Genomic DNA, 21,973 nt, shown 5'->3' with positions numbered 1-21,973 from the left:
ATCTACAACCGAGCAACGATTCTTTTGGACAAAGGACAACTTGCCCAAGATTCTGATGAAAGCTCATCAGAAAGTAAGAACTATTTATGATGTTAATTCGTTGTTCTATTGAAAAATGTAAAACTCCTATTCCGCCATTAATTTCGGTGCGGTCTCGCTTTAACGCACGCTGTATGTCGTAGTAACGTTAATTTTAAAAATCTAACACAGCGGTTGCATTAAGAACTAATGTATCTTTCATTTGCTGTCCAACCTGTATTTTTTTGTCAAGTTTATGATTGGTTAATGATTAGATTAGGTGCCTCTCCCAAGATTTCTCCCGACATTTTGTTGGCAGCTTGGCTACTATTCTCATTGTATAACCACGATTTGTGCCGCTAAATATGCACATTTTCGAACAAACTCTATATGTATTGTGTAATATGATGTTATAGGACTGTCATCTGAAGAAGTTTGAGAAGGTTAGTGAAAAAATTAATATCTTTTGCTGGTTTATTCGTTATCGCTATTGTTGGCTTGAATCAATGCTGTTGTGTGGTTGGCTATTGTAGTAAGCTAATATAATGCTATATTGTGTTTTCGCTGTAAAACACTTAAAAAATCTGAAATATTGGCTGGATTCACAAGATCTTTGTCTTTCATTTGCTGTACGCTGTGTATTTTTCATAAATGTTTTATGATGAGTATTTAGGTAATTCACGTTGGTCTCTGTAGTTATTCTAGTTGCTTTGGTGAGAGTTGTGATGGTGGCTGCAATGTAAAACTATGATTTATACCTGAAATATGCAAATTTTTTCTAAGAAAACATATGCTATACGACTGTCATCTGATGAAGTTGTTTCTTGGTTAGTGACTATTTATATCTATATTTGGTCGAAATTGTGATAGGTAGCTATGCAGGAAAAAAATGGTGGGAAAAAAAGTTGTGTCTTTAGCTATCGTGGTTAGCTAATAGAAATACATATTGTGTCTTCCCTGTAAAACATTTTAAAAATCAGAAATGATGGCTGGATTCACAAGATGTGTATCTTTCATCTGGTGTCTTGGACTTGTGATTTAATGATATTTAGATGCTAGTATTTACTTGTGACGCTATGCTAGGCTATGCTAGTCAGCTTTTTTACTGACGGGGGTGCTCCCGGAGCCGGGATTGTGATGAAGTAGAAGTTAAATGAACTAGAGACACCTCAATGGCCCTTTACTGCCCAGACAGAAAATAGAGGAATTTACTGTTTTAATAAGGATATATTGGGCACAAGATGAAACAAGGCACTTGGATAATCAAGTCATGTCTCATTGGAAAAGTGCAAAACACTTTTGACAAAAAGTATCATTCTAATTTAAAAGGTCAGAACTGCCATTGCCAATACAGCATGGCCCCGGGACGCATAGTTACCCTTTCAATAGGATTTCACTCTTCTTTATGTCTTGTAGTTCTAGATCTGCCACTGTAGGATCTTGTTTATAAAGTTGACAGAGTTGAACCAGACAAATAGGCTTGTTTGGTGGTATTACTTGTCCAAGAATACTGTCTTCACATCTATCACCAGCAATAGTAGAGGAAAGCGGTTTATTCTGACTTTCAACAAAATGCATGTTTACTGGCTGACCTCAAATATATAGATCCATCCACAAACACACACACATCCAACTCACCCACCCACCAACATGCACAAATACACAAGCACACATCCAACCCGCACACACACACACTTACAACCACCCACCCAGAGGCTCGCACTCGCACCCACACACGCTTGGACACATAAAAACACACACCATGCACCTCCACTTTCAAGCTTTAATCCAGGAGGCTTGCCGTCTAGCAGAGCTGAATAAATAACCAGTTATTTCATGTTGTACTTTGTTTATAGCTCATTTCAAAAACTGGGTGGCTTTCTTTTCAGAGGTGATGGAGGGGAAGGGAAAAATCAATAGGTAGAATAATGATGTGAGTCCTGTCTGCACTGCCTTTCTTCCTTTTATATTCAGAATCACCAGTTAAAGACACAGCCTTTGGACCTCAAAACTAATTTCATTCATCTGCTCTCTTATTTACTTGGTGCTGAGGTTGGATTGAGTGTGCAGGGGTGCGTGTGTTTGTGGCAGAAGGAGGAGAGGGGGGAGTAAGGGAGGGATGGAAAGATACAGAGAGAGAGAGAGAGCCTGATGGAGTGTGATGGAGAGAAAGCGAAGAGAGAAGCCAAGAAGCCACTCAGTGTGCTTTTCAAAGCCTCCTCAATGTAGCAATACAGCAACAGAAAATAACAATTTTGGCTAATGAGGTGGTTAGCGGTCCGTGGGCTTTCCTCTCTGCATAATAATAAAATAATAAGGAAATGTACTGACACAGAAGGAAGATAAAAGGATTTGTAAGGGTATGTAAGTACAGAAGAGGAGTTGAGAAGCAAATCAATAATTAATTTACTTTCAACCAGTCAAGGGCAATTAACACGCTTTTTTCCCCCATTACCCGCGTAAAAGGAGCAGTCGCCGTCTGAAACTCCTGCCTGTCGAGAAGGGCTCAAAGATGGATGATAGGGGAGGCTTTGGGGAATATACAGTCTCTGACACACGTTAGTTATTTGTTTCTTTGGAGGTCAAACACCTTTTAAACACATTTTAAGAGCTTGTGTGTGTTTATGTGCGTGTCTGTAATTAGCATATTTTTTTATTTTACCTTTATTTAACTAGGCAAGTCAGTTAAGAACACATTTTTACCCTGTCAGCTCGGGGATTCAACCGAGCAACCTTTCGGTTATTGGCCCAACGCTCTAACCACGAGGCTACCTGCCACCCTGTAGACACAAGTCTTGAATTTTATAGATGGCCTCATTTTCCCCCAAGCCCATCCATTACATACACTGTAAATGTAGGCCCCTGAACAGCATCACAAGTCTCAGTTACAAGATGAATGTGTAGATGTCTGTTTGTAGTCCTGCTATGAGTGAAACAGAAACGGGCAGAGATCATTACAGCTGCGAGAAACTGACAGCTCTGTCATGGATAACAGTAGTATGTCTGGTGACCCTCTGTGCCGGCCCCAGCCACCGCACTCCAGCCTGCCAAGCACAGTGGGACTGAACATCTCACTCTCGAACTGAGGCCAGTGATATTCTGTCATGTGAGCTAGAGGGGGATTTAGGCTAAACCTCTTGTGGACCTCTAGACTGGAACTACTTGGAACCTCATGTTGAGCATGCCGGAGAGTGTTGAGTGCATGGGGTTAAAACATCATAGCTTGAGAATCAGTGCACTGCCTGACTCGCTCTGTCCCCCTTTGTATGTGATATACAAGTTGCCCGAGCAGGAAGGCATTGGGGGAAATTGAAAAGTGGGAGAGAAAAAATAAAAAATAAAACCTCCAGCTGCTAGTTCCAGATATCTCTAACCCCCGGTGTGTGTACGTTGGAGATGAAGACAGTCTCAGATTGGAATCCTAATTTCCTTTTTTCAAATTACATTTTCACAATGGAGTCATTCATACAGACTACAGTACAGGTGTAAACTGATCGAGTGGTCCAATACTGCCTCCTTGTGGATGATTGAAATACATTTAGATTTCAGTGAATTTCCCATGATCCAGGTAGGAGGCTGTCAACACTGGAGCATGCTCAGGAGTGATTTAACCAGCTAGCCAGCCAGCCTTGGTGAAGGCTCTATCCTGAAACACATAGGGGTTGTAATCTGCTATAAATGTCTGTAAAAGAAGTGGAAGTAAGAATAAGCGTACCAGTGTTGTCCATCTTAGCCAAAGCCATTTGCCTTCTTCCACTTCTGACCTCTGACCGGCAGCGTTGTCCCTCTAGGCCGGCCAGCTCGACTGTTGCTTGGTTGGTAGTTTAGTCCATTCTAGGCCAACCAGCACCAACGTTCCCTGGTAGATCAGTCTATTTAGGCCATCCTGCTCTAGTATTGCCTGGTAGTTTAGTGGTTTAAATTGAGGTGACACAAATACAAGGTACTTCAAAGGGACTGAAGTCCCACATTAGTCCATCTAGTCTATGTGTAGGAGCACAATAACATGACCATCTCTCTCACCACGTGGTATCAAGAAACCCCAAATACAAGAAGCTAGACACACCCTTCATTTTATCAACTCCAAATGGGAAATTGCCTCAGAGTATACTTACTGCCATCTACACAGTGATTGTGTGGTAGTGCTATCTTAACTCAATGCGTTATGAACTGCCAATACTTAACACACAACATTCATCTTTTGTACCATGTTCATAGGAGTGGGACAGGGTGCCAAAGCAAGGCATACAGTCACACCTAATAGGCCGTCAATGAATACAAATGAGTTTTACATACACTTTATAAAAAATTCTAATGTGCTTAGCGAGGAAATGTAATAAATTATATATAGATTTACATAAAAAAATAAAATATTGTAACAGAAGAACATTGTAATGCTACATAAAACTGCAATATGAAATGTTTAATGATCAATGAAGAAAGATTTTAGTGAAGGAAAATTATTGTATGTCAACTTGGACCTCTTTAGGCTAAACTAATTGAAAATAACGAAGGGAGAATAAATGGAGGAAACTACAGCACTTCTTTAGAACGGGTAAAACAAAATAAATTAAGCACAAGGACAGAGCTAGTGTGCTGATTTTTACATAAAATACAGAAGCAGAAATACGTTCAGTTTATCCCCCAAAAGAAGAAAGTAAAATGGTGCCTTAAAAAAACATGTTTGGCAAATTTAAACAACATATTTTGTATTCCAATTCTCATGGTTATTCCACCGTTCATCAAAGGTAAGGTATAGGTTTGTTTCGGGGCAGATATGAATGAGAATATTTTTTGGGGAATCATATTGCAATTGATTGAATGAAAGCAGTCGAATTCTCTGTGCTGAAGCTTTGGTTTCAATTGGGTAACAGATTCAACAGCATTTCAATGAACGCCATGGAAGCGGAACGGAAAAACAACCAAGCAAACAAACATAAATAAACATAAAATAACTCTCATGTTGGAGTAGTCTAAGGCACTGCATCGCAGCGATAGCTGTGCCACTAGAGATCCTGGTTCGAGTCCAGGCTCTGTCGAGGCCTGCGACATTGAATACTACAGTAATTGGCCAAGTGTTGTCCGGGTTAGGGAAGGGTTTGGCCGGCAGGGATGTTTTTGTCCCATCGCGCACTGTTGTCCATATCACGAGTTTGTCTCCTTTCGTTCGGATGTTGACTACTGCCCCGCAAACATCGTCGCTATGGTCATCAAAAGCTTCACCCACAAGGCACAGGAGCTGCATCGCAGATGGACAGCCAGATGTTTTTAACATTTTAATGACAGATAAACATAGTCAACTTTCTGAGACATTAATTACATGCGTGGATGTACTATGTTGTGTGTGTGTAAGAGAGAGGTCAATAGATAGCAGTTACAGCTGAAGTCGAAAGTTACATACACTTAGGTTGGAGTTATTAAAACTTTTTTTCAACCACTCCACAAATTTCTTGTTAACAAACTATAGTTTTGGCAAGTCGGTTAGGACATCTACTTTGTGCATGACACAAGTCATTTTTCCAACAATTGTTTACAGACAGATTATTTCACTTATAATTCCATGTGTCACAATCCAGTGGGTCAGAAGTTTACATACACTAAGTTGACTGTGCCTTTAAACAGCTTGGGAAAAAAAAATTATTAAACATTTTTGTCACAGGCTATGAGCCGGCTTGTGACAAGAAAAATGAGGGGACACGAACAACGGGTATAGGCCAATTTAAAAGTGTTCTTTATTATAAACAAACTATTAACTTAAACTAAGAAAAAGGAATGAGGTGTGGAAGTATCATGATGTAAGGTGTATGTAAAGTGCATGGATGCGTGAATATGTGTGTGTGAACATGACTGAGTGAAAACTATGCAAAACTACAAAGGAACAAACAAATCATGAGCATACCTGGAGGAGCAGAGAGAGAGAGAGAGAGAGAGATGATTAGTGAAACAGTTTAAATACTTAGAGCCCAGGTGACTCCAATCACTGACGACCCTCCTCTGCCTGCAGGAGGAACCGCCCCCTGCACTGCAGAGGAGGAGCCGTGACACCAGATAAAAGGTGCCCATTTCAAAAAGGCCTCGTACTCAATTCTTGCTCGTACAATATGCATATTATTATTACTATTGGATAGAAAACACTCTCTAGTTTCTAAAACCGTTTGAATTATTTCTCTGAGTGAAACAGAACTCATTCTGCAGCACTTTTCCTGTCAGGGAGTGAGATTTCAGAAATCCAGGTCCCTGTTCTGAGATCAGTTTATAAGTCCCCATGCAAGCTATGAGGGTACATGCACTGCATACGCCTTCCTCTAGATGTCAGTAAGCGGTGAGACTTTGAATGGAGTCGATTGCGCAATCTGGGACCTTATATTAGACCGTGGAACAGGAAGTACCGTTCTTTTCAACAGTGCGCTTGACGCATGAAGACATCAGAATGGCGTCCTGCAAACGCTTTCGTTTTAGTATTTCTATATCTCCGGTCATGTTTTTATTCGTTATAGGTGTTAAAGACATCATAAGGTAGTTAATTTAAACCGACTTATAGCAGTTTATAGCAGTTTATTGCGATTTTCTGGGATTTCTTTGCCATGCGCTTTCACGAGTTGGACACCACTCCAGTTGGCGGCTAACGTTTAGCGGCTAATTCGACCGGACAAGAGGACATCTTTCAACCCAAAGACGATTGTTTTGAAGAAAGGACACCTTGCCCAAGATTCTGATGGAAGCTCAGCTAATAGTAAGCAGTCTTTATGCTGATAATTCATTGTTCTGTTGAAAAATGTCAAATGCATGAAACGCCATTGCTTGCAGTGTAGCATTGTGTTATCGCAGCCTGTATTGCGCAGTAAGGTTAATTTAAAAAATGTAATTCGGCGATTGCATTAAGAACTAATTTGTCTTTCGATTGCTGTCCAACCTGTATTTTTTTAGTCAAGTTTATGAATAGTTTTCGATAAGAGTAGGTGGCTTTCCAAGATGGCGCCGGACAGATTGCTTGACGTTATGGACACTGTTCTCATTGTATAAGCACAATTTGTGCCGCTAAATATGCACATTTTCGAACAAACTCTATATGTATTGTGTAATATGATGTTACAGGACTGTCATCTGAAGAATTCTGAGAAGGTTAGTGAAACAATTAATATATTTTGGTGGTTTATACGTTATAGCTATTTTTGCCTTGAATCAATGCTGTTGTTATGTTTGCTATTGTGCTAAGCTAATATAACGCTATATTGTGTTTTCGCTGTAAAACACTTGATAAATCGGAAATATTGTCTGGAATCACAAGATGCCTGTCTTTCAATTGCTGTACACTATGTATTTTTCAGAAATGTTTTATGATGAATATTTAGTTATTTGGCGTTGGTGTCTGTAATTTTTCTGTCTGCTTTCGGTGCAATTTCTGACTGTAGCTGCAATGTAAACTATGATTTATACCTGAAATATGCACATTTTTCTAACAAAACATATGCTATACAATAAATATGTTATCAGACTGTCATCTGATGAGGTTGTTTCTTGGTTAGTGGCTATTTATATCTTTATTTGGTCGAATTTGTGATAGCTACTGATGTAGTAAAAAACGGATGGAGTAAAAATAGTGGTGTCTTTTGCTAACGTGGTTAGCTAATAGATTTACATATTGTGTCTTCCCTGTAAAACATTTTAAAAATCGGACATGTTGGCTTGATTCACAAGATGTGTACCTTTCATCTGGTGTCTTGGACTTGTTAATGTGTGAAAGTTAAATATTTAAAAAAAATATCTTTTGAATTTCGCGCCCTGCACTTTGAGCTGGCTGTTGTCATAAGTGTACCGGTGTCGGGCTTGCAGCCCAAACAGGTTAAATGTCAGGAATTGTGAAAAAATGAGTTTAAATGTATTTGGCTAAGGTGTATGTAAACTTCCGACTTCAACTGTATGTCCCACACACTTAAATACATCACAGACATAAGCGGTCGAGGTCGGTCCTGCGCTGCAGTTTGGACAGTGTGATGAGCCACCTGCCGCCACGCTTGTTCCTCTCGACCTCCCACATGGGCTCGATACCATCCTGCAGCACAAAAACAGGCCAGGCTCAGGGGGTAAAGGTCAAGAACATTACCTTATTTTAGCCCTACACCATGTTCACCTTTATAGGTCAGGGGTTGATTGCCGTCTGCGCCGAGGTAACTGTAGAAACCTCAACAATTGCTTGTTTTTGTTGCATTACTTGACACTACATGATAGGAGATGGGCTTTGGATTAACTTCTTATGGCTGCAAGGGGCAGTATTGAGTAGCCAGTTAAATCGTGCCCATTTCAAACGGCCTCGTACTCAATTCTTGCTCGTACAATATGCATATTATTATTACTATTGGATAGAAAACACTCTCTAGTTTCTAAAACCGTTTGAATTATTTCTCTGAGTGAAACAGAACTCATTCTGCAGCACATTTCCTGACCAGGAAGTGGAATGTCAGAAATCGATGCTCTGTTCAACTTCCTGCCTATACATGGGCATGATACGTAAGAGTCTACGTACACTTCATACACCTTCCCCTGGTTGTCAAGAGGCGGTGAGAGAAGAAATTTCGTGTTTATCTTGGTCTGAGGTGGAATTAAAGCTCTTTGTATGACGTGACCGTCCATTTCCTGTTTCTGGAGCGCGCGAAAGGGGACATGGATTTGCCTTCTGTTTAGCTGTCGTTATGGATGACTAACATCTCCGGTTTAGATTTTATTTGATACATGTGACCATATCATCGTAAAGTATGTTTTTTCAATATAGTTTAATCAGATTATTGAAATTTTTTCGGGAGTTTTGCCGTGTTCCGTTCTCTGACTTTGTTGACGTTGGAGAGATCCGTGCCACTTGGCAAGTGCCCATGCTAAATGATGAGGGAAATTTGCCGTTCCAGATCCAAACAACGACTGTTCTGGACAAAGGACACCTTGTCCAACATTCTGACGGAAGATCACCAAAAGTAAGAAACATTTTATGATGCTATTTCTAATATCTGTCGTGCATGTGAACTGGTCGTCGGCGCCCAAGTGTTTCTGGCTATTGTGGCTACGCTAATATAACGCTACATTTTGTTTTCGCTGTAAAACATTTAATAAATCGGAAATATTGTCTGGAATCACAAGATGCCTGTCTTTCAATTGCTGTACACTATGTATTTTTCAGAAATGTTTTATGATGAGTAATTAGGTATTTGACGTTGGTGTCTGTAAATATTATGGCTGCTTTCGGTGCAATTTCTGATTGTAGCTGAAATGTAAACTATGATTTATACCTGAAATATGCACATTTTTCGAACAAAACATATGCTATACAATAAATATGTTATCAGACTGTCATCTGATGAAGTTGTTTCTTGGTTAGTGGCTATTTATATCTTTATTTGGTCGAATTTGTGATAGCTACTGATGGAGTAAAAAACTGATGGAGTAAAAAAGTGGTGTCTTTTGCTAACGTGGTTAGCTAATAGATTTACATATTGTGTCTTCCCTGTAAAACATTTTAAAAATCGGACATGTTGGCTGGATTCACAAGAGGTGTACCTTTCATATGCTGTATTGGACTTGTTAATGTGTGAAAGTTAAATATTTAAAAAATATATATTTTGAATTTCGCGCCCTGCACTTGAGCTGGATGTTGTCATAAGTGTACCGGTGTCGGGCTGCAGCCCAAACAGGTTAACTTCTTGATGCACGGATCCCTTTAGCGGGATCATTTTCATCAACAACCTTTGAATTGCAGAGCGCCAAATAAAATAAAAATGCAAAAAATATTTATATTCATAAAATCACAAGTGCAATATAGCAAAACACAGCTTAGCTTGTTGTTAATCCACCTGTCGTGTCAGATTTTGAAAATATGCTTTACAGCGAAAGCAATCCAAGCGTTTGTGTGAGTTTATCGATCACTAGACAAAACCTTACAAACACCTAGCCGCAATGTAGATTGGTCACGAAAGTCAGAAAAGCAATCAAATTAATCGCTTACCTTTGATGATCTTCGGATGTTTGCACTCACGAGACTCCCAGTTACACAATAAATGTTCCTTTTGTTCAATAAAGATTATTTTTATATCAAAAAAACTCAATTTGTTTGGCGTGTTATGTTCAGTATTCCACAGCCTTAGGCAGGTCATCAAGGCTTGACAAAAATTCCAAATAGTATCCGTAAAGTTCGTAGAAACATGTAAAACGTTTTTAATAATCAATCCTCAGGTTGTTTTTAACATAAATAATCAATAATATTTCAACCGGACTGTAAACTATTCAATACAGGAGAGAAAGAAAATGTCGAGCTATCAGTGTCGCGCACATGAACTAATGGAAGGACATTCAGCTATCCACTGACGCGATTTGATAAATCTCGCTCAGTTTTCAGAACAAAAGCTTGAAACTATGTCTAAAGCCTGTTCACAACCTGTGGAAGCCATAGGAAAAGGAATCTGGTTGATATCCCTTTAAATGGACGAAAGGCAGGCAATGGAACAGTGATTTTTCAAAATAAGAGGGACTTCCGGGTTGGATTTCCTCAGGTTTTCGCCTGCAAAATCAGTTCTGTTATACTCACAGACAATATTTTGACAGTTTTGGAAACTTTAGAGTGTTTTCTATCCTACTCTGTCAATCATATGCATATTCTAGCATCTGGACCTGAGAAATAGGCAGCTTACATTAGGAACGTTATTTTTCCAAACATAAAAATTCTGCCCCCTAGCTTTTAAGCTCTACCCAAGAACAACTCTGTTCTCAGCTTCTGCATGTTTGGTTGTTATTGAAAGATAAAACCTAGAACTGAAATCACGTTCGCCATTAGGAACGGAACTGAAATTGGAAGTGGATTGAAGTGAAAAGCAGCCAACAGACACTGGAAGCCAAGCATGACATTTAATTATCACTGGGAGAGGCTTGTACAATTGCATCAATCTGAGTAGTGGTCTATTTGAGGCGGACAGACCTCCCTGGGAGGAGTCATAACCCTTGCAGTAAAAGCTAAGGCCACAGGCTGAAACGAGACCGTGGGAAATGTCACAACTCCCTGTCATAGTGTAGCCCTCTGTCTGAAAGGCACTGGGCAAGTCAAGAACTCAACTGAACTTTGGTGAATTAACGGAATGTTATGGACGATTAATTGGTTGCTGCTACTGGCCACAACCTGAACAGACAAAAATGTGCTGTTATAGATGTTGAAACGTGTATGGAAGAAAAAGGAGCAGGGAAAATGACCCTTACCTTGAAAAGTGAGTAGTCACAGCCAGAGATCAAGTTATTTGATAGTTGGATGTGATTATACAGACTGAGGAAATGAGAAAAGGCATAGTAGTGAGAGGCAGTAAGTCAGAATAGTCTTTGTCATCAATGTAGGATGTAGGCCAGGTGTTCCCAAACTTTTTCACCCAAGACCCCCTTCCTGCAATGGGGAACATCCTACACACCCCCTGCTATGTCTATTTCTATGGACACAAGCACTGCTTATGACCCAAACTGTTCACACCCCTTTTGATGGCAGAGAGAACATTTTTCAGGTTTAAAGCTTATTTCCTACAACTCTACACATTTTGTCATGGAGGTGCAGAGAAAAATGTGCCGTTTTAAAGCAATTTTTTTGCAATTGTATATACATTTTGCCATGTCTAAATCAAATCAAATCTTATTGGTCACATACACATGGTTAGCAGATGTTAATGCGAGTGTAGCGAAATGCCTGTGCTTCTAGTTCCGACCGTGCAGTAATATCTCACAAGTAATCTAATAATTTCACAACAACTACCTTATACACACAAGTGTAAACGAATGATTAAGAATATGTACATATAAATATATGGATGAGCGATGGCTAACGTCTAATGTGTATTCATGTGATATTTGAGTGACTCGAACACTACTACAAAATCTATGGGCTAGCTAAAAAGCGGGGCTGATGTGCTAATTGATCTGGACATTTGACAAGTTATAAATAACTCTTTAAGGTATGCAATGACTGACATGACAAGAGGAAAACTGATGATGCACTGCCCAATTTCGAAATTGCACCTTGTACATTCTACTATTACAACTTTCAAGAGTATTTTTGTTATTTAACTAGGCAAGTCAGTTAACCTGTTTGGGCTGCAGGGGGAGTATTGAGTAGCCAGATAAAAGGTGCCCATTTCAAACGGCCTCGTACTCAATTCTTGCTCGTACAATATGCATATTATTATTACTATTGGATAGAAAACACTCTCTAGTTTCTAAAACCGTTTGAATTATATCTGTGAGTCAAACAGAACTCATTTGGCACAAACTTCCTGACCAGGAAGTGGAAAATCTGAAATCGATGCTCTGTTCTACTCCCTGCCTATACATGGGCATGATACGTAAGAGTCTACGTGCACTTCATACACCTTCCCCTGGATGTCAAGAGGCGGTGAGAGAAGAAATTTCGTGTTTATCTTGGTCTGAGGTGGAATAAAAGCTTTGTATGACGTGACCGTCCATTTTCTGTTTTCTGGAGCGCGCGAAAGGGGACATGGATTTGCCTTCTGTTTAGCTGTCGTTATGGACGACTAATATCTCCGGCTATGATTTTATTTGATACATGTGACCATATCATCGTAAAGTATGTTTTTTCAATATAGTTTCATCAGATTATTGAAAATTTTTCGGGAGTTTTGCCGTGTTCCGTTCTCTTCTGTTTGTTGACTTGGAGAGCTTTGTGCCACTTGGCAAGTGCGCGTGCTAAATCGAGAGGGAAAATGAACGTTTTAAATCCAAACCACGACTGTTCTTGACAAAGGACACCTTCTACAACATTCTGATGGAAGATCACCAAAAGTAAGAAACATTTTATGATGCTAATTCATATATCTGTCGTGCATGTGAATTAGTCGTGGGCGCCCAACTTTGGGGTACTCAGCTATACCGAAGCTGGATGTCGTAATGAAGTTATTTTTTAGAATTCTAACACTGCGATTTCATTAAGAACTAATGGATCTATCATTTCCTATACAACATGTATTTTTTACTTATGTTTATGAATAGCTATTTGGTCAGAATATGTGTGTCAGAAAAATATCGTTGCTGTTTAGACGTTGTGGGAAAAAGATGCTACGTTAGCACAATGTGTAACCACTGATTTCAGCTCTAAATATGCACATTTTCGAACAAAACATAAGTGTATGTATAACCTGATGTTATAGGACTGTCATCTGATGAAGAAAATCAAGGTTAGTCAAAAATTATATATCTTTTGCTTGTTTGTTACGATCGCTAACTTTTGCTACTGGGAAATTGCTTGTGTTTTTGGCTATTGTGGTAAGCTAATATAACGCTCTATTGTGTTTTCGCTGTAAAACACTTGATAAATCGGAAATATTGTCTGGAATCACAAGATGCCTGTCTTTCAATTGCTGTACACTATGTATTTTTCAGAAATGTTTTATGATGAGTATTTAGTTATTTGGCGTTGGTGTCTGTAATTATTCTGTCTGCTTTCGGTGCAATTTCTGATTGTAGCTGCAATGTAAACTATGATTTATACCTGAAATATGCACATTTTTCTAACAAAACATATGCTATACAATAAATATGTTATCAGACTGTCATCTGATGAAGTTGTTTCTTGGTTAGTGGCTATTTATATCTTTATTTGGTCGAATTTGTGATAGCTACTGATGGAGTAAAAAACTGATGGAGTAAAAAAAGTGGTGTCTTTTGCTAACGTGGTTAGCTAATAGATTTACATATTGTGTCTTCCCTGTAAAACATTTTAAAAATCGGACATGTTGGCTGGATTCACAAGATGTACCTTTCATATGCTGTATTGGACTTGTTAATGTGTGAAAGTTAAATATTTAAAAAAAATATCTTTTGAATTTCGCGCCCTGCACTTTGAGCTGGCTGTTGTCATAAGTGTACCGGTGTCGGGCTGCAGCCATAAGAAGTTAAGAACAAATTCTTATTAACAATGACGGCCTACACTGGCCAAGCCCGGACAATGCTGGGCCAATTGTGCGCCGCCCTATGGGACTCCCAATCAAAACTGGTGTCAGGTGTTAGTTGTGCAGAGGTGAGAACGGAGTCAGGCGCAGGACACAGAACTGAGTAAAATAACAAACTTTACTCTGGAAAATAAATCCACGCAGGGATCACAAACCCTAACACAAACCAGGAACAATCACGCACAAAACATAATGGGAACCAGAGGGTTAAATAGGGATATAATAATAACTTAATGGGAACCAGGTGTGTACACTTAAGACATAACAAATGGAAAACAGAAACATGGATCGGTGGAAGCTAGAAAGCCGGTGACGACGAGCGCCGAACGCCGCCAGAACAAGGAGTCGTGACAGCCGGTTGTGATACAATCTGTATTTTCACCGGCAACCAGTTTCCCCACCTACTTTTTTTAAAGACTACATCTAAGTGTAGCCTTCACTAGGATCTGATTAGGGTCCTAATTTGGGCTATTTTCTCCCATGTTTTCTAAAAGGTCTATTCACAGCTGTGTTCCAGGGTAGGGGTTAGGGTTGGGGCTTAGTCATAGCATGCAGATACTCCAAATACTTCTCAATGTTCAATCACGATTGTCATACATGCTGTGATTTTGATGTCGCTTTCAATGATTTCCCCATGATCATTCAAATCATGATGCATAATTAAACAATTTGTTTGTGTAACTTTGGATGATTGTTAGGCTTTAATATGATTAAATGGCCAGCTGAGGCAGGGGAGCCTGGTGATCACGGCTGAGGCATGAGAGCCTGACGATCCGGAAAAGGCATGAAAGCCCGGTGAGCCGGCTGAGGCAGGGGAGCCAGGCGATCCGGCGGAGGCATGAAAGCCCGACGAGCCGGCAGAGGCAGGGGAGCCTGGCGATCTGGCTGAGGCGTGAGAGCCTGTAGCGGCTCCCGGACCCGACGTCTGTACTCCGACGAAAAAATAATAAAAAATAAACACTCCCCCGATGCTTCCCTTAGGTGAGGCGTTATTCTGTAACGATGTGCGCTGAGACTCGGGAAGCAAGTTCAGGGAGTGAGTGATTTAATCAATAAACAAACCATAATACAAAACAAGAAACACAAACAACGCACAGACAAGAAACAGGAACAGAAACAATAATGCCTGGGGAAGGAACCAAAGGGAGTGACATATATAGGGAAGTTAATCAAGGAGGTGATGGAGTCCAGGTGAGTGTCATGAGGCGTGTGACAATGGTAACAGGTGTGTAGGATAATGAGCAGCCTGATGACCTAGAGGCCGGAGAGGGAACACACGTGACAATATAATTCTGAAAGGTAAGAGCTACAGCGATTGAAAGGTGATTGTTTATAAAAGGCAGAGGTGAGTGAGGCTCAACATGGCAGGCACTTCAGAACGGCACGGATACTGGAATAGACAAATTAAAATGAAGTGGTTAGCATACAATTTTAAAGGACTTCAATAAACTTTGTGCTGGAAACTTTTCAATTTGAACAAAGATGTGAATAGACTAACGTAACTAATTAATGTAATATGATGCAACACTTGATCTATTCACCTCTTTCCGGCATGCAGGAGGTCAAAGCCCTCATTGATCTGGTCAAAGGGCAAGGTGTGGGTCACAAACTCATCCACCTTCAGCTTCTTGTTCATGTAGTCGATCACTAGTTTTGGGGACGCTCTCCACACTCTTCCAGCCTGGGACAGGGGAACAGGAAAACATGAGTAATCTATGCATTACCTTACGGCATTACCATACTTCCAGAAAAAACTGTACTTATTTTGTATTACTAGTATTATAGCTAGTGCCACATTGCTGCTCATTTATTAAAAAGACTAAATATATTGATGTCAGAAAAGTCAAGGTTCTTCGTCAAAAATCATCCACGACATTCACCTCCAAATGCTATGCTCCTCCACACACGGCCGGTAAGCAGCTGGAATGGACAAGTGGAGATCTCCTGTCCTGCACCTGCCAACCCGATGATGATGTTCTCGCCCCAGCCTTTGTGGCACGCCTCCAGAGCCGCCTTCTGAAACAACTGATTGAGTATCATCAGAAGACAAGTATTTAGGGGAAGCCAATCTACTTAGCAAAGTGAAAGGTATTTTGCCGTTGCGGTCCAAGCCTGAAGTGCCAACTACAGTGACCTCTGGTGCTGAAGAGTAGAACACCTTCCATATGTGAGAGCAAAAAAGGGGCCACAGTTCAATTACTTTCCCAGGTTCCTGCCTCACCATCTCAGTCGGAGCTGTGGAAAGGTCATGGGCAGCAGGGGTGTGTTCAGTGAGGGAAACCATTCAGAAAGTTGCAGACAGAATTACAATGGATAGAGCTGACATGATTCCCTATTCACATGACAGACATCTTTAACTTGTCTACAATCAAATCAAATTGTATTTGTCACATGTGCAAAATACAACAGTGAAATTCTTACTTACAAGCCCTTAACCAACATTGCAGTTTCAAGAAAAATAAGTGTTTGGTAAAAAATACATTCTGTAACATTACACCATTCTGAACAGCCCCCTGAGCCCCAAACTCCTTGGCCTTGTCAAACTTGTCCGGGTTGATGTCCACACCGATGATCCTGGTTGCCCCAGCAACTTTGCAGCCCATGATGACGGCAAGGCCGATGGCACCCAGACCAAAAATAGCACAGGTGGAGCCAGGCTCAACCTGCAAGTAGGTACCCTTGAGAGTAGGTTGATAAAACAAGAGTTACAGAATGGCTTTTGTCAGTAAAACGATGATATTATTTTTGTGTAAGATGTGTGTTATGATCATAGTCTATTAATTGAACTGTGTTTGCACTAGTGGAAAGTTAATTCACAGGATATAAAATATAACAAGATGACAAAGCTGTGGCTCTTTGCTTGTGCTTTCCACTTCTAGACGGGGTATTTTGTCTTGCAACCTGGCATCACCCACCCACCTTGGCAGTGTTGAGGGCAGCTCCGCACACCTTGTCCAGAGGGGCCTTCTCATCTACCTTGGCCACCGAAATGTCGGCCACCACCGTGTACTCGGAGAAGGTGCTGGTCCCCATGAAGTGAAACAGCTGCTTGCCCTTGCAGGTGAACCGCGAGGTGTTGTCAGGCATCAGACCCCGGCCCTAGGTTATCCTGGTGAGAGGAAGGATGAGTATCAGTAACAGGCAAGGGTCAAAGCCAGTGATCTCTATATGCTTTAGCCAAATATTTCAGAGGCTATTTCATACATACATTGTCTTGTCATTTAGCAGACACTCTTATCCAGAGTGACTTACAGAAGCAATTGGGGTACAGTGCCTTGCTCAAGGGCACAGACAGATTTTTGTTCACCTTGTCTGATCAGGGATTCAACCCAGCGATCTTTTGGTTACTGGCCCAACGCTCTTAGCCGCTAGGCTACCTGCCTGACAGAATTTGGCCTGAATTTGGTGGAAGTTGCAATGTTGGTGTTTGCAAGCCTGGTTGCTTCTTCGCTTGCACAGCACCAATTGCAATCCCAAGATTGGAGTAGAATACTGTCGTACTATTTCTAAGATTAATCTAACTATCATTATAGATATGCTCACTGTCTACTTGGCAACTTTGAAAATGGGGAGTCAATAATGAATGATCCTGACTAGGGTTGCATAATGCCGGGAACTTTAAATAAGTGCCCTGTTTTTCCTGAAATCCCGGTTAGAAGTTCCCGGAATAAGCAGGAAATTCGAAATCCTCCAACTGGGATTTCTGGTAAACCAGGGAATTTATTGAAATTTCCTGGAATTTTGCAAACCTAATCCTGACCACAACCTTCCAAGCTATAGTTGACGACAGGCGAGATTGCATTCCAATTACCTGATCTTCTGGTAGATGTTGGTCTTGGTGTTTTTGCAGAATTTGCACTCACCACACTGTGGCACATATAATGGGATGACGGTGTCACCTTGGGAGAGAAAATAGACTTTCAGTAAACATCTGATTCAACATAATCAAGTCATTGCATTATTTGATTCTGGAGTGTTTGTACTGGACGGGAACAAGTATGTTCCCCTGTGGGTCGCCGGGACAGGAAACCACTGTTTTAGGGAGAATACATTTGCTGATATTTACAGTCCTTCACCTGGCTTGAACTTGGTGACTCCCTCGCCCAAGCTCTCGATTGTCCCGGCGCCCTCATGACCCAGGATGACAGGGAAGAGTCCCTCAAGGTTGCTGCCGCGCAGAGTGTAGGCATCCGTTTGACACACCCCCGTCGCAAAGACCTGAAACGCACAACATTGCCATTAGGATCTCTCATTCAATACAACCAGTAAGCTATGAAGCATGTGTTGCCAACTAGTCTAAAACATCCTAAATGGTTCAACCAAGTCCCAACCCTCTAGGACTATTCCTTTAATACCAACTACTGCACCTGCTATGTTGATAATAGAAACTATCACAAGGTTGTGTCTCAATGGTGCAAGACAGACAGCTAGCTAGTACAATAGAGGAACGTGGTAAAATTCTTAGAATAACAATGTTTTATAAACACTGGACCAGATCGGCCCTGTAGAACACATTCCAAAGATGGCTTCCTCACAGCTGGCCCACTAAATCCATTTGGGCAGGGAGACAGGAAAACACTTGATGCTCCCCACAGTATTCCATCAGCTGAACAGTTCATCCCTGCCAAAATGCAGCCTGCCTCAAACAGTATGTCCTTTTGTTTTACAGAGCAAAAGAGCTCACATACATATTATTCTAGGGGGAAGATATATTGAATCACACATACAAACCAAAGATACTGCACACAAAACAAAGGTCTGCTGCAGGCTGGGGTTGTTGGTTATGTTGTTGCTGGAATTGTCATGTGAGTGCAAATACAATACAGGAGCATTTGTCTGAGACATTTTTGTCGTAGGGAAGGGGCTGTTACCTTGATGCGCACTTCATGGACCTTCGGTGGGGCCACCTCCACCTCCTCAATGGACAAGGGTTTCCCAGCCTCCCATGCTACAGCTGCCTTGCACTTAATCCCCTGAAAGAAAGAGAACCGCAATGTGTCAACTGTCCATTTCATACACAGAAAATATGATTTTGAAGATTGATTGTGGTGTCTGTCTGTGGAGAGTGCAGTTGGAGAGGAGAGTGCTGGTCAGTGATTACATATTCAATGTGCACCTGGCCTCCTTACAGTTGGAAGGAATTTGATCTGTAGTCTTGCTACTACAGTCAGTTTAACCTATTACCTACATACCTTAGGATCAACTCCTTTGCCAATGATTGGGTAAAAGATCAGAATTGGGCTGCCTGTGTAAGGTATTCTGGAGAGGACTGGTTCAGACAAGAGAACTTGAAACAGCAAGGAACCATGATCCTAACTAATATTACTGTACTGTGAGGCCAATGTACACTGAACAACAACAAAAAACGCAATATGCAACAATTTCAAAGATTTTACTGAGTTACAATTAATTTAAGGAAATCAGTCAATTTAAATAAATTCATTTGGCCCTAATCCAGGGCTGTCCAACCCTGTTCCTGGAGCGCTACCCTCCTGTAGGTTTTCACTCCAACCCCAGTTGTAACTAACCTGTTTCAGCTTATCTACCAGCTAATTATTAGAATCAGGTGCGCTAGAAGAGGGTTGGAGTGAAAACCTACAGGATGGTAGCTCTCCAGGAACAGGGTTGGACAGCCCTTCCTAATCTATGGATTTCACATGACAGGGAATACAGATATGCATCTGTTGATCAAAGATAGCTTAAAAGAAAGGTAGGGGCTTGGATCAGAAAACCAGTCAGTATCTGGTGTGACCACCATTTGCCTCATGCAGCACAACACATCTCCTTCGCATAGTTGATCAGGCCTGTGGAATGTTATGTTTCACTATATTGGATCACTCCAATATATCGTTATCACTCCGCGGCGGAGGGATACGTCCGAGGTGAGGATTTACAGATTTGCTCCCGTGTACACCTGTGTCACGGCTGGGGTCCGCCCCTATATATCGACCCCATGGCCGACACACGTTCTTTTTCATTTTCTCGGCAGACGTCTGTATGGTTTAAGGTACAAACTTTCTGAAGTTCGCTTGGTAAGTCACTGATAAGTGTAATATCTTGCGTGGAAGTAAACCTACTGGCTGTTTACAGCCTGGAGCAGCTGGTCACATGGCCAGCCCCTCTTTGAGTGCTCCACTCGGTGCGTACGGTTGATCTGTATCTTCCGCCGTGGTTTGTCGTACTTGTGTTTCGTTAGCGTTACACTACGACTCCGTGTGCATCCATTAGTATGGTGGCTCTTGCTGCCACAAACTGTAATTTACACCTTTTGCCGACTGGCTTCTTCTATGTGTGTGCTGTGAATTGCTTTTACATCAAAGCAGAGGCTCTCTCACTGGATCGTGGACATGATTACGACACCATACCGCCTGGCTGGCAGGCCGGTGCTGGGATCTGTGGTGGGACATTCAACACGAGGTGTGGCTGCGTCCTGGGCTCTACTGAGAGGAGTGCCCGTCGCTGATATCTGTGCTGTGGCCAGCTGGGCTTCCTCTTGCACCTTTACTAGGTACTATCGGGTAAATATGGCACTTCCCTCCGCGTTTGGTTCAGCGGTCCTGGGCATCGCCTGCGTCTTGGTCCAGCCGCTGGCTGGCCAGATCCCTCTAGCACCAACTAAATCTGGTACGGGTATACCAAATATATTGGAGTGATTCAATACAGTGAAACATAACGAAGGTTTCATATGTAACCACGTTTATGTGAGCTACAGTGGGGCAAAAAAGTATTTAGTCAGCCACCAATTGTGCAAGTTCTCCCACTTAAAAAGATGAGAGGCCTGTAATTTTCATCATAGGTACACTTCAACTATGACAGACAAAATTAGAGAAAAAAAATCCAGAAAATCACATTGTAGGATTTTTAATGAATTTATTTGCAAATTATGGTGGAAAATAAGTATTTGGTCACCTACAAACAAACAAGATTTCTGGCTCTCACAGACCTGTAACTTCTTCTTTAAGAGGCTCCCGTTCATACAGCAGGTGATAGGGTGAGTACTCTGGAGGCCTGGACGCTGCTGTTGTGTGCAAAGAGAATGACATTCAGGTTGTCCTCCCACCATTCTTGGAACGCGTCAAGGGACTTGCCCATGGCAGTCTTGAGGGTGTGGTTGGTCCCATTCATCCAAACCTGGAGGAGGGAGTCGGAAAGGGATATCTGTTGACAATGGAAGATGTTGAAATGTCTTATGTACCATGCAGAAAACAAAAACGAATTGTAAAAACCATTGTTGACAGACTATAACCTGTAACATCTGTGCCTTGTTCCAGAGTTCACGACCTCGGTCACTCAAGATGACCTCAGGAGAACCATGGGTATTGAAGATGTCCATCATCGCTTTGGAGGTGGCCTTGCCAGTCTTGTCCTTGATTAATATCATACAAAAGAAAATACATTTTTGGTTCCAAGCACCCTTTTTAATTGGGTTACAGAAGGGAATTTAGAGTTAAGCACGTTCTCTTCCTTTACAGACCTTAATGGGTATTGCCTCTATCCAATAATCGATCACCTTAATGACACCAGCTGTTGCCATTCCTGGATTTCGTGAAGGGTCCAATGAGGTCCACCCCTAACATAAAAAGTGTTAGAGAGAAGACTGCTTTATTCTTCCCCATATCTGTGTCATTCACTATGCAGATGTTCATATTTGTAAGGATAATGACACACAATCTATACTATTGAACTATGCTGTGGTTAAATAAAGCAACTGTTAGAAAACAACTTATTAGGGCAAAATGTGAACAGTGACACTGGTGCCATGGTGAAACAACGGATGGTCTTCAACACCTGCGCCACAGTCTAAAACCTCTCAAACTTCTGTCAGGCTAGACAGTTACTGACCTTTAAGCACAAGGTGACAAATTGAAACATTGTGTTCTCTCTGAAATGACATTCATTGAAATCATAATAATTTCAGATATAATAGAATGTGATCGATAAACAAAAGGTTATTTCACTTGCCCAGCTGTCTACAT

General features: G+C 41.2%; 1 protein-coding gene and 1 pseudogene across 1 annotated transcript; both read right to left on the bottom strand.

Moving 5' to 3' along the window:
- Positions 1-4,269: 4,269 nt before the first annotated feature.
- Positions 4,270-14,837, bottom strand: LOC120061880 (eukaryotic translation initiation factor 4E-1A-like). Its single transcript, XM_039011657.1, has 6 exons — positions 14,746-14,837; positions 11,251-11,314; positions 7,969-8,071; positions 6,000-6,016; positions 5,153-5,257; positions 4,270-4,275 (listed from the first exon to the last, which is right to left on the bottom strand). The coding sequence occupies exons 1-6, from the start codon at positions 14,835-14,837 to the stop codon at positions 4,270-4,272; spliced, it is 387 nt and encodes a 128-aa protein (XP_038867585.1).
- Positions 14,838-15,353: 516 nt separating this feature from the next.
- Positions 15,354-21,973, bottom strand: LOC120061879 (annotated as a pseudogene).

Source organism: Salvelinus namaycush, chromosome 17 (assembly GCF_016432855.1).
Source record: "Salvelinus namaycush isolate Seneca chromosome 17, SaNama_1.0, whole genome shotgun sequence".
In the NCBI taxonomy this organism is placed as follows: domain Eukaryota; kingdom Metazoa; phylum Chordata; class Actinopteri; order Salmoniformes; family Salmonidae; genus Salvelinus; species Salvelinus namaycush.
The sequence above is the reverse complement of the archived record's forward strand: the minus strand, read 5'-3'. Positions and strand labels throughout refer to the sequence as shown.